This window comes from Zootoca vivipara, chromosome 13 (genome assembly GCF_963506605.1).
Source record: "Zootoca vivipara chromosome 13, rZooViv1.1, whole genome shotgun sequence".
In the NCBI taxonomy this organism is placed as follows: domain Eukaryota; kingdom Metazoa; phylum Chordata; class Lepidosauria; order Squamata; family Lacertidae; genus Zootoca; species Zootoca vivipara.
In genome coordinates, this window is record NC_083288.1 from 44413383 (window position 1) to 44426740 (window position 13358).

Here is a 13358-nt window from a genome sequence, read left to right on the forward strand (position 1 = left end):
GGTTGCCCCCTCCCTCCAAAATAAAAATGCTTTCCTCAGGTTCGGAGGAGGTCGGGTTCTTTTATCTGAGGATCTGAGGTTTGTTTTCTCCTTTTTGTCTTTTTTGGATTTTCAACTCCTCCCTTGCCCTTTTCATAGTTTTGTTGCCTTTCCAAGCCATCTCTGCTACTTATTTTGGAAAGACCGGTTTCTGATAGGCATTCAGAGACCTTTTAAGATATTGTAACCAAATTTTGCAAGATGGTTCCCGAGACCAAGGAGCAGATATTCATCAGTGTTTGGATAAAATTGCAAGCCCTTCTGAGTAAAAGTGGTGAACTTAACATTTTGAAACTGCACCAGTTTTAACCACTGACTTCAAAACTGCAGGGTTTTTTTTTTGAACTTCTGAGCCACGCCAGGTTTGAGGCGCTAGTGTGTTTGCACGCGCGCGCACACACATACACATTTGTGTGTGTGTGTTTCACATATATGCATCACAGATGCACAAACATTTTCCAAATCCAGTTGAATGTGGATTATAATAAACTTTAGAGGCATAAAGTCTGCAGAAGCACTTTGGAAAGCGAGAGAAAAAGGTACGCTGTAGCTTTGGCTAGTCTCTGGAAAATACGGTAGATCTCCCCACTCCTTGGGCCAGTTCTGAGACATTCTGTCCAAAACACAGGAGCTAGAGGCAGCTTCTAAGTTTGCCCTATGGTTGCACCTTCTCAATCAAGCTCAGAAAAATCCCTTGTGGCTGCTTGACTTTTGGTCCCCTCGGACAGGGAGAAGAAGGGTGTTGTTATTTCCTAACAAGGTGTTCCCCAAACACCCTTGTAGCTTGACTACAGGCGACTTTGGATGTTTTCCTAGCTCTTAATAAGTGTGAATTAACACTCTGCATATTTTTTGCATTTCCAACTCTTCCACCCACCTTTATGCTCCTTCTCCCAGGGACACTTGTCATCTCGGCTTATGCTGTCTGTCCAGATATCACTGCTACGGTCACCCCTGACCTCAAATGTCCAGATGGAAAAGGTAAAGTCAAGAGCTGATAGAATAACATCTTCCTGCCACACTTGCCATCTCCTCCTGCCTCACCGCTGTGGCACGTAAAACCCTTTGAGAGAACCACTGCTTTCGGGAATGACTTGTGGAATATTTGCTAATACAGTCAAACCTCGGTTGTTGAACATACAGTGGTACCTTGGTTTACAACCACAATTGGTTCCGGAAATCTGTACTTAACCTGAAGCGAACTTTCCCAGTGAAAGTAATTGAAAGTGGATTAATCCGTTCCAGACAGGTCCGTGGAGTACTCAACCTGAAGCGTACTTAACCCGAAGCGTACTTAACCTGAAGCGAACTTTCCCATTGAAAGTAATGGAAAGTGAATTAATCCATTCCAGATGGGTCCGCGGTGTTTGTAAACCGAGGTGTTTGTAAACTGAGGTATGACTGTAATCGGTTCCGGAAGACTGTTCAACTTCTGAAACATTCAACAACCGAGGCGCGGCTTCTGATTGGTTGCAAGAGCTTCTTGCACTCAAGCGGAACCCACGTAGGACGTTCAAGTTCCAAAAATGTTAGAAAATCAGAACACTTACTTCTGGGTTTTCGGTGTTCGGGAGCCGAAACGGTGAAGCCTCTGTAAACTGGGTAGCAGATTTTAAGGTATACATATGTTGCCTTTCCAAGGCATCGGGTAGCTTCATGTGGGCTAGTAACTTTGGACTTGCAAACTTGACTCGCAGGCTCCTCAGCTATCTAGGGTACTCCCACATAGAGGGCATTTGCTTGCTTTCACCCTAAAAGGTGAGGAATAAGGAAACTTTTGTCTAGGCTTGATCCTAGCAACAGCCACAGACTTCCTGTACGGTTGACAAACAGATGTGTGATCATTTTAGGTGGGTGTGGTTGTAGCAATGAGCACAACTGACTGGTTATTGCCGTGTGTGGAGGCAAAACGTAAACACATTGCAGAGTTCCCAAAAATAGGCCAGAGGCCATTGTACTTCATCTAGCAGAGCTTTACTGCTACTGAAGGCAAATGAGCATAATGGTCACAAATCCCATACATTAAGATTGGCACAGTCCATAAAAAAATCCAGTTGCAGCAGACTTACCTTAAACTTATAAGACTAAACCTTAACGCTATATACAGAAGAGAACCACACCAGAACAAAGAAAGATAAAGTAAGTGAAAACCCAGGCTCCTTCTGGCCTGACTATTACAGCCATCATGACATAACAGAGCCAGTTTAAACCAGCTGTACTCAGCTTCTCTGAAGGAATAACCCAAACAAGAAAATTCTTTCACACAGAGAAGAAACCTTCCAGAACTCTCCTGAACTAAGCAGAACAGGAAAGATCTCTACATATCAGATCCATACTTCCTGTACTAAGAAATGCAAACTGACAGTTATCTCAGTTGGTTAGACCGTGGTACTAATAATGCCAAAATTGTGGGTTTGATCAGGCAGGGTTCAGTAGTAGAGCATCATAGGTAGGTTTAATCCCCTGTGTCTCCACGTAGAGCGGAGAGACCGCTGTCTGAGATCCTAAAAAGCTACTGCCATGACAAGACTGAGTTCTATGCACCCAATAGAATCTTAGAATCGTAGCGTTGGAAGGGACCACGGGGGTCATCTAGTCCAACCCCCTGTAATGCAGGAATCTTTCACCCAACGTGGGGCTTGAATGACCCTGAGATTAAGACTCATGCTTTACCAGCTCACCCAGTATAAGACTGCTTCCTATCTTCCATCAAGGGACATACATTCCCACCCCCGTTTGCTTTGCAAGATTTTTTTTCATTTCATTTTATAAAATATACAAAAAACACAGTGAACAGTTCTAGCAACAGATGAAAATTAAAAAGAGGGAAACAAACTTCAAAATAGGCATGTAGAATGAGCACAGTTGCACATGGGTTAAAATAACAAGGTCCAAGTAAAGAACATTAGCAATATATTATCAAGAAATATAATAATAATAATAATAATTTTATTATTTATACCCCGCCCATCTGGCTGAGTCTCCGCAGCCACTCTGGGCTGCTCCAGATCGAATATTAAAACAATACAGAATTAAATATTAAAAAATAAAAATAAAGTCGATTTCCAGATTTGCCAGGCTTGGGACGAGGGGTGTCTTGAAAATGATGGCTCTGCTTTATATATTATAAAGGAATGCCAAATCACATGAAAGGTGCCTGGAAGTTCTAATCCTTGTCAAAACCTCAAATTATGCACTGATTTCTTTATTTTAGCTGTTCCAGAGGGTGTGATGCCAAGCATCTATTGTAAGATTCTGGGCTTCTTCTCCATTCCGTTGCAATTACTTCTTAAGATCAGATATGACCAATTCTTCTGGCAACGGATCTGCATTGGCATCATCAACAATATTCAGTAACATCCGTTTTAGACAAGAAGCAATGGCTTCTTTAGTAATTTTTATCTTTTCTGTCAAATTCCAAAAACACTGCACCAACTTGCCTTCCCACCATAAAGGATAATATGTACCAAGTGCTGACAACAATTAGATCTCTTCCCCCCCCCCGACCCCTTTTTGTAGGTGTTTTGCAGGGGAGAGAGGCAAAACCAAGACAGTCATTTTGTCCTCTTGATTTGTCCGCTGATTTCTTCCCATTTGGGGCATTTTTACAGGGACTCTCCTTCACGTGGCGATCTGCCCTGATCGGCACCGCCTGGGGGGCAGCGCTCTGGCCCAGTGCTTCTCTCAGCTGGGGGACGTTCCGCCAGACCTGGATAACCCCAGCACCCTTGTTTCCTGCTTCCAAGTCACCCAGAGTCTGCTAAAAGGTAAGCATGTGTTGAACGAGGACGGGGGTCACCCCTGGCCTGCCCACCCCCAGACCCAGCCCTGCTGGTCCCAGTCCTTGGTACGAGATACCTAAATATTTGCTTATAATTCCCCACTGGGTAAAGGCACTCTAAACACACCAAAATGAAAGGCAAGCACTCCACCTCTGAGCCATGGCAGAAGGCAAGAGGAAGGTGCAAAGAAGAAGCAGGTCCCTTATACTTCTGTCATGGGAAAGAGGATCTGGGACTGGGAGGGCAACCTTGTGCAGCAAGGTAATCTGAACTCTGCACCAAAGAAAAAGGAATACTCTGTGACCTGGGTAAACTGAGCACAGCTGCATGTGTGTGCTTATTAATGTATTTTTAATCATAGAATCATAGAGTTGGAAGAGACCACAAGGGCCATCCAGTCCAACCCCCTGCCAAGCAGGAAACACCATCAAAGCATTCTTGACATGTGCCTGTCAAGCCTCTGCTTAAAGACCTCCAAAGAAGGAGACTCCACCACACTCCTTGGCAGCAAATTCCACTGCCAAACAGCTCTTACTGTCAGGAAGTTCTTCCTAATGTTTAGGTGGAATCTTCTTTCTTGTAGTTTGAATCCATTGCTCCATGTCCGCTTCTCTGGAGCAGCAGAAAACCACCTTTCTCCCTCCTCTATATGACATCCTTTTATAATCTTTTGTAGGAAGCCGCTGGAGAAACCCAGCCAGATGGGCAGGGTATAAATAATAAATTATTATTATTATTTATTTATTTTATTTTGCATAATTAATCCTGCTTCTGTTTGCCATGAGGAAAGGGTAATTTATAGAATTTGTACTGTTAAAACGGAAAGGGGTCAAACCATCGCAAGAGGTTTTGACATTTTGGGAAGTTGGATAGTTACAATGGAATGGTCTCAGGGGTGGGGTGCACATTTTTATTTTTTTTATTTTTTATTATTACTTTGTCAAAAATAAAAGAAAGGGGTAACAAGTTTTTCAGGGCAATGAAGTCAAGCTCTTTGACTTCTGTAGATCCCGCTCTGACCTCTCCTGGCGTTGTGTATAAGCCAGCTTCCTACCCATACTAGAAACTTCCTTTTCAAATTAAATAATAATAATAATAATAATAATAATAATAATAATAATAATAATAATAATTTATTATTTATACCCCGCCCATCTGGCTGGGTTTCTCTAGCCACTCTGGGCGGCTTCCAACAGAAAAATAAAACACCATAATCTATTAAACATTAAAGCCTCCCTGAACAGGGCTGCCTTCAGATGTCTTCTAAAAGTCTGGTAGTTGTTTTCCTCTTTGACATCTGTTGGGAGGGCGTTCCACAGGGCGGGCACCACCACCGAGAAGGCCCTCTGCCTAGTTCCCTGCAACTTGGCTTCTCGCAACGAGGGAACCGCCAGAAGGCCCTTGGTGCTGGACCTCAGTGTCCGGGCAGAATGGTGGAGGTGGAGACGCTCCTTCAGGTATACTGGACCGAGGCCATTTAGGGCTTTAAAGGTCAGCACCAACACTTTGAATTGTGCTTGGAAACGTACTGGGATCCAGTGTAGATCTTTCAAGACCGGTGTTATGTGGTCTCGACGGCCGCTCCCAGTCACCAGTCTAGCTGCCGCATTCTAGATTAGTTGTAGTTTCCGAGTCACCTTCAAAGGTAGCCCCACGTAGAGCGCATTGCAGTAGTCCAAGCGGGAGATAACTAGAGCATGCACCACTCTGGCTAGACAGTATGCAGGCAAATAAAAGATGAGGATCTCGGAACTGCAGAAGCTGCTGTTCCAGTAGCAAAGTCTTTCTTGTATGTGTTTTTAACAATGCTCAGGACAGCGCTCATCCACACAGACAAATTTCTTCTGCCACATAGATAAATTTCTTTCTCTCTCCCACAGACGCAGTGATTTCTGCAGGGCATGACGTGAGCGACGGCGGCCTCTTGACTTGCATGCTAGAAATGGCCTTTGCAGGGAATTGCGGTGCCCACATTGAACTGGGGGCGCCTGGAGTCAATGGTCAGTGAGTTGGGGAAAAGAGGAGTTGTGGCATGGCAGTTTGAGGGTGGCACCGAGCTTGGGTTGCTGTCAGAGATTGGAACAAGATATGCAGTGGGGAGAGAGCGCCAAAGGGAAGTCCGTGGCAAATGAATGTGCTGGGCAGGGGTAGCTGGGATAGTCCCTTGAGATCAATGCATGAGTGGGAGAGTTGGTCAGGGGTAGAAAAGAAGAGCATGGAGAACGTCGGGTGGAGAAGGACCTGGATCTGAGAATGCAGCGGCAGCTGCTGTCCATTGGGTCTGATGGGGTGGAAAGCTGGGAGCCGACAGTAGGTGGCGCCAGAGCCCAGAGCAGGCAGAGCTGTCTGCCTCCCTGTTGAGGCTAAGACAAAGGAGGAGGCACTGGTAGTCATTGCAGGCCCTAAGTGTAGCAGCAATTGGCATTCAGAGAGGCCTTGGAACCTGGAAGTGGTATATACCAGCCATCCTGACTAGCAGTCACCGGTAGCCTTATGCTCCCTGAAATTTACAAAACTCATTTTGTAAAAGCCATCTGAATTGATGGTCGTCACCACTTCTTGTGGCGGTAGTGAATTGCGTCCCTTTGGCTATCAGAGCTCTGGCCCAAGACATCTTTGATGCCTAAGGCAAAGGACAAGATGGTGCCCACCCTTCCACATTCAGAAAGATCGAGAGCTGACTCAGACTTCAACTCCAGCAACAAGAGGGCAGCACCACATCTGAGGGTTGCTGGCTGGGTTAGGGGGTACAATGCTCTCCTGCTTCTGAGGGGAACAGCCAATGAGGTGATGCTGCCTCAGCTTCTGCTGCCTGAGGTGGTTTCCTCCCTCTGTCCTATGATCGCGCCGGCCCTATTGACTGGCCATTGTGTGAAGAAGTCTCTTCTGAATCTTCCAGCGTTCAGCTCCTGCCAGAATGCTGCTAGCGGCTCCCAGCTGGTTGCCCAGGAAAATATAAAGACAAGGAAAAGTTTCTTGCAGTCCTTTTTTAAAAATTTCAATCTTTACAGAGAGAGACTATAGAACCCAGCCTCTTGGAGAATGGCATTGTCCCGAGTGAATCTCTATCCCCCCGCATAGCTGTCAACTTTTCCCTTTTCCTCTCTTCCCTTAGCCCTTGACGCGCTCTTTGCCGAGGAGTTGGGCCTGGTGCTGGAGGTTCCCCGCACGGCGGCGGCTGACGTCTGCCAACGGTACCGGCGAGCTGGTGTGCGGTGCGTGCCAGTCGGGCATTCAGGCCCCCGGGGCCCTAATGCTATGGTGAGTGAGGATGTGAGCCCTGGGGGGGGGGGGGCGGGGCAGCAGCAGGGCTGGTGGGGGAAGAATTGCTTAAAGGGTTGCTGTTAGAGATTATTTCCAGGCTGCCTTTCAACCAAGAAAGACCCTCCGAGGCAGCACAGAAACACAACTTTCGAGTAAAAAAACAAACAAACCCTTTCTAGTTATTTATTGCATTTATATCCAACGTGGTTCTTCCCCTCTTCCTCCTTTTATCTGCACAACACGCCTGTGAGGTAGGCTAGGCCGAGAGGCGGTTGCTGGCCCAAGGTCATCCAGTGAGCTTATTGGTTAAACTATAGAACTCACTCCCACAGGAAACACCAACTTGGATGGTGTGTGTGTGTGTGTGTGTGTGTGTGTGTGTGTATCTGTAAATTTTATTAACTTTTCTGTTTTACAATTTAGTATATTCATTGAGACAACCTTAACGTATCAATAACTTCCCTTCTTCTCTTTCCATGGTTGATTTTACATACCACAAATCCCTGCATATTTTATATAAACTAAACCATTCAGTATTCTGTTATTACTTCCATCAAAACTCATTTACACTGTGGAATTTATCCTAATGCTGCCAATGTTTTTAAGTGTACACAATTCTCCCCCATATATTCAATAAACATTTTCCATTCTTCTTTAAACGTATGTTCTTTTTGTTCTCTTACTCTGTAAGTTAGATCAGCAAGCTGCACATATTCGATCAGTTTAAGTTGCCATTCTTCTTTATCTGGGACCTCGCTCATTTTCCATTCTGGGGCTAACTAAACACAAGCCATAGTAGTGGCATACATAAATAGCCTTTTTTTGAACCTGGGAATTTCCATCTGAATTATCCCTAACAAAAAGGACTCTGGTGGAGTTTTTTGGGGAAAGGTGCTTTTAAACATTCTCTCCCCCCCCCCAATTCATTATAAATTATTTCCCAATATTCTTTTACCCTTTTACAGGTCCACCACATATGAAGTGTTTTTCCAACTTGGATAATTTTAGAAGGGAATTAGACAAATTCATGGAGGAGAGGGCAATTGATGGGCCACTAGTCACTACGGCTATGCTCTGCCCACAACAGTTGTGGGCAGCCATGCTTCTGAATACCAGTTGCTGGAAACCACAGGAGGGGAGAGGGCTCTTGTACTCAAATCCTGAGTGCTGGTTTGCTGCAGGCATGCTGTGAAAACTCCTGCAGGATGCTGGACTCGATGGGCCCTTGGCCTGATCCAGCAGACTTCTCCTTCATGGCCAAGCAGGGATTTCGTCTTCCCATTTCCCTCTTTAAGGTTTTTCCATCTCCCGCTTGTTGTTGTTGTTGTTAACTTGCTGCCTTGTTGTGACGCTTTGCAGATACAGGTCACCGTGAACGGTCAGGAAGTGTTGGCGGAGAAAGTGTCCGCCTTGCGGGGCTGGTGGGAAGACACGAGCTTCCAGCTGGAGAGGCTGCAGGCCAACCCGAACTGTGTGGCCCAAGAAGAGGCAGGGCTGACCAAGCGCATGGAGCCCAGCTACACCCTTACCTTTAACCCCCAGGAAGAACTTCCCCTGCTGCAGGAAATGGGTACGGGGCAGAGCAGTTCCAAGAAGAGGGGTGGGGAAAGGGGGAGACCGCCTGGTACCTGAGTAAAGGTTGTCGACCCATTGAAAGGAAGGAGCCTCAATTAGCTAGGCAACATGAACTTCAGTTGGTCTACTCTGAGTTGGGCTAGCACTAGATCCCACCCTGAGAAAAAGGAAATAGAGCTGTTGCCTGACCTCTTAGCAGATTAATTTTAGTAAATTAATCGATTGCATTTGCATTTGGGTAAAAACACTGGCGATGAATTGAGAAGTGTCTACTTTATTAGCTTTGGATAACACGTGCATGAGCTCCTTAGGGGAGAAATCCTTTCATGAGAGGAAATGGGGGATTCCTCTTCTGAGATGTGATATTTGTAAGTACAGTCATACCTCAGTTGTTGAACGCAATCCATTCCGGAAGTCTGTTTGGCTTCCGAAATGTTCGACAACCGAGACACAGCTTCTGATTGGTTGCAGGAGCTTCTTGCCCTCAAGCGGAAGCTGCGTTGGATGTTCAGCTTCCGAAAAATGTTCAAAATCCGGAGCATTTACTTCTGGGTTTTTGGCATTTGGGAGCCAAAACGTTCCAAAACAGAGGCGTTCGGGAGCCGAGGTTTGACTGTACCTGTATTAAAAATTATCTTAAAAAAACAAACCCTGCCCACTTAATCAAGAACACTTTTTGAGTTGACTTAATCAGTAAGCCCACTTTTTTAAGGTGACTTCATTTTTAATTGTTAAATGGATTAATTGTTCATGGTAAAATCTTGCAGCCTAACCATGAAGGGATGATAACAAACCGTGCCTCTCTTTCCCACAGCCCTTCCTGCCCCGCGCGTTGCCATCCTTCGTGAAGAAGGGAGTAACGGGGACCGTGAAATGGTGGCGGCTCTCCTCATGGCTGGCTTCCAGGTGAGCAGAGCAATGTGGATTTAGTGAAGGCATCCCCCACAGGTGCTTTCGGATGAAGATCTAACCTAATAATGTAAGAAGAGCCCTGCAGGATCAGGCCCTAGGTCCAACTCCTCCAGCATCCTGTTCTCACAGAGGCCAAGCAGCTGCAGGACCTAAGCGCAACAGCAGCACTCTCCCCACTTGTGATGGCACTCAGAGGCATATACAGTGGAACCTTGGTTCCCGAATTTAATCCATTCTGGAAGTCCGTTCGACTCCCAAAACTGTTTGAAAACCAAGGCGCAGCTTCCGATTGGCTGCAGGAGCTTCCTGCTCTCACGTGGAAGCCGCATCGGAGGTTTGGGTTCTGAAAAACGTTCGAAAACCGGAACACTTACTTCCAGGTTTTCGGCATTCGGGTGGCAGTTTGTTCATCTTCTAAACCAGGGGTCAGCAAACTTTTTCAGCAGGGGGCCGGTCCACTGTCCCTCAGACCTTGTGGGGGGCCGGACTATATTTTGAAGAAAAAAAATGAACAAATTCCTATGCCCCGCAAATAACCAAGAGACGCATTTTAAATAAAAGGTCACATTCTACTCATGTAAAAACACCAGACAGGCCCCACAAATAACCCAGAGATGCTTTTAAATAAAAGGACACATTCTACTCATGTAAAAACACCAGACAGGCCCCACAAATAACCCAGAGATGCTTTTAAATAAAAGGACACATTCTACTCATGTAAAAACATGCTGATTCCTGGACCTTCCGGGGGCCGGATTTAGAAGGCGATTGGGCCGCATCTGGCCCCAGGGCCTTAGTTTGGGGACCCCAGTTCTAAACCATCCAAGAACCAAGGTTCCACTGTACTGGTCTCTGGCACCAGAGGTGGAACTCAGCCATTGGCTAGTGGAATAACTACCGGTATGTCTTAGTTATTTATTTATTACACTTACCGCAACATACGGTACCATATTTTCCTCCGAGGAGCTCAAGGTTCATATTTGTGTGTCTCCTTTTTCCCCATTTTATCCTCACAACAACTCTGTGAGGCTGAGTGACCGGCCCAAGGTCACCCAGTGTGAGGTTCATGGCTGAGTGGGGATTTGAACCCTGGTCTCCCAGGCCTGGTCACTCTTAAGCACTATGCCACGCTACATGGAGTAGGTTCACTGAGATTAATGGACTTAAGTCATTTCAGCTTAAGTCTCCTCTCGGTAGGACTTTAGCACTGGATGTCACCGAAAAACTGAAGGAACAGGAACCTCGCGCAAGGAATTGGATCTCCTACCTGCAGTGTTTCTGTCACTTCGATCCCCTCCCTTCCTGAAAGGCCGCCTCTTTATTGTCCCCTCTCTGCCCTCACTTCAGGTCTGGGACCTCACCATGCAAGACCTGTGCTCGGGCGAGATGACGCTGGACTCCTTCCGTGGCCTGGTGTTTGTCGGAGGGTTCAGCTACGCAGATGTTTTGGGCTCTGCCAAAGGTCAGCCTTGCCTCTTGCAAGGAACGGGGACCTTCCACTTGCCTCGGGTCGAGGAGAAACCTTCCACCCAACCTTGCGGCAAGGGAGGGCGGTCTTGTTGCTGGGTTTTGGGCAGGGGATTCCTAGGGCTTGCAATATCCACACAATTCATCTCCTATTTTTTTGCTTGCAGGCTGGGCAGCTTCGGTGACCTTTAACCGCAGGGCGCAGGCTCAGTTCCAGGCCTTCCATCGGCGCAGAGACACCTTCAGCCTGGGCATCTGCAATGGTTGCCAGCTGATGGCACTGCTAGGCTGGGTGGGGGCCAAGAGCCCTGATGTGCAAGGTGAAGGTAAGCGAGTCGGTAGTGGAACGGACTCCCTCGCAAGGTGGTGCCCTCTCCTTCACTGGGGGCTTTGAATCAGAGGTTGGATGGCCATCTGCTGGGGGCTTTTTACTTGTGATTCCTGCTTTGCAGGGGGTTTGGGCTAGGGGACCCTTCATGATTCCAGGAAACTTGAAGCAACGGTATGCTTGCTTTGCACCCTGAATGCTTCTCTGGTCAGAGGTAGTTTGTGGATCCTGGGAAACACGGGCCTGCAAGCGGTCTAATTGGAGAGCAGCCTTTGCCAAAGGTGTCCTGGGCTTTGAAGATGCTCGAACTCAGGACGTAAGGGAGCAACACACTAAGAGGAAGGCACGCTTGGCAAACCCTCACTGGGATCAACTCCCGCCCGGAAACCTATGTCCCCACTGTGGAAGGACGTGTGGATCCAGAATTGGCGTCCACAGTGACTTACGGACTCACTGCTAAAATTCGGCTACGAGTGATCGCCAAAGGGAGGTTTGGGGATAGTGCAACCGGTTCGGCCGCAATGGGCGCCACACTACAGCAATGCTGTGGAACGGAACACAAGAGGAGCGGCTGGTGCTGAATTTTAGCATTGCAGAGGGTGCCCCTGAAATCTGAGAACTGCCATTGCTCTGGTGTTGAATTGTGGCGTTTCCGGTTACAATCCTAACCAAGTCTGTTTTGAAGTAATTGGTGGCTGGTGCCCCTTGGCAGAAATCTGAGAGGCAAACTCTGTGGAGCCAGAACCAGTAGACAGGCAGAGCCAGCAAATTCTGTTTTTGACCTCATCATCTTCCCTGCTCCTTGCAGGGGCAACACTGAGACTCAGGAGGAGGAGGGAGCTGAGAGTCAGGGGCGCCCCCTAGACTGTATGCAAGTAAGGAGAGGGGCAAGTGGGGGCAAAATTTGTTTGGTTGGGCAATATCCTGTTTGCCCTAATGGACCAAGGAAGCGAGGTTAGACCTGCAGCCTTAAAATCAATCTTTTTAGTGTGCACTTTGGAACTCCTTGCCTCATGATATCAGGCAGGCAGCTTCACTGTACTCTTTTCCGTGCCTCTCCGGGCATGTAGAACATTGACACATGTTTTAACTTGTTTTCAGCTTATTGCTGATATTAATCATTCTTTGAATTTTTAAAAAATCTTGCTTCTGCTGTTTTTACTGACAGTCATTGTTTTATTTAAACCACATTGAGGTTTGTTTGGTTTATTTTTTACAACTGAGCAGAATGTAAATCATATGAAATAAAAAAGATATAAAATCTTTCTTGATCTGGTTATTATTCCAGGTGGCGCCATCGAGCCAGGGGTGCTGCTGAGTCCCAACAATTCTGGGCGCTTTGAGTCTCGTTTTGTGAGCCTCGGCATCGAGGAGAGTCCAGCGCTGATGCTGCGGGGCATGGCTGGTTCTACCCTGGGCATCTGGGTGGCACATGGAGAAGGTAATCCTTTTTTTAAAAAATTGAGTGGGGTGGGGAGAGGGTTCATAATTAGGTTTAGAAAAACCTTCTGTGCAAGTACTGGAAATGGAGATAAAACACCTATGAATTCTGAAAGGCATAAAAAAATTAAGGGGTTATACCAGGGATATGTAAAATGACAAATTATATTTATTTTAGAGACGGGAATTAAACAAGCTTGACTGATAGCCAATTAAAACTGCAAACATTTTTTCTATCTGTAATGTTTGAAGAAACGTATTTAATATGTTGCACTTAGAACTCTGGTGCATGTAACAGCGTTGACTTTTAATAACATAATTACAATAATTAATAAGCTTCAGTACTGGGAGCTGGAGGCTGCCTTTTTCATTTTTTAAACATTTCTGGGTTTTTTTTTAAAGAGAACACAGAAGCATGCAAACATGCAAGTATGAAAAAATCAAGACTTAAACAATGCACACTCTTTATCAAGAGGAGCTATTGGGAATGGGGTTATGAGAAATGAAGAAAAAAGAAACCTTTTTTCCAAGTCCAGTGATCCCTCTGACTT

General features: G+C 46.3%; 1 protein-coding gene across 3 annotated transcripts in view; it reads left to right on the forward strand.

Annotated features, from left to right (window-relative positions):
- The window catches only part of PFAS (phosphoribosylformylglycinamidine synthase), a 38955-nt gene that overhangs the window by 24662 nt on the left and 935 nt on the right, over positions 1 to 13358 (forward strand). For all 3 annotated transcript variants that reach the window (XM_035135461.2, XM_035135460.2, XM_035135459.2), the window contains exons 20-28: positions 937 to 1020; positions 3651 to 3806; positions 5702 to 5821; positions 6937 to 7082; positions 8445 to 8655; positions 9475 to 9566; positions 10920 to 11034; positions 11207 to 11365; positions 12656 to 12808. In XM_035135461.2, coding sequence (XP_034991352.1) covers positions 937 to 1020; positions 3651 to 3806; positions 5702 to 5821; positions 6937 to 7082; positions 8445 to 8655; positions 9475 to 9566; positions 10920 to 11034; positions 11207 to 11365; positions 12656 to 12808 — 1236 coding nt within the window. The remainder of the gene's footprint in view (positions 1 to 936; positions 1021 to 3650; positions 3807 to 5701; positions 5822 to 6936; positions 7083 to 8444; positions 8656 to 9474; positions 9567 to 10919; positions 11035 to 11206; positions 11366 to 12655; positions 12809 to 13358) is intronic.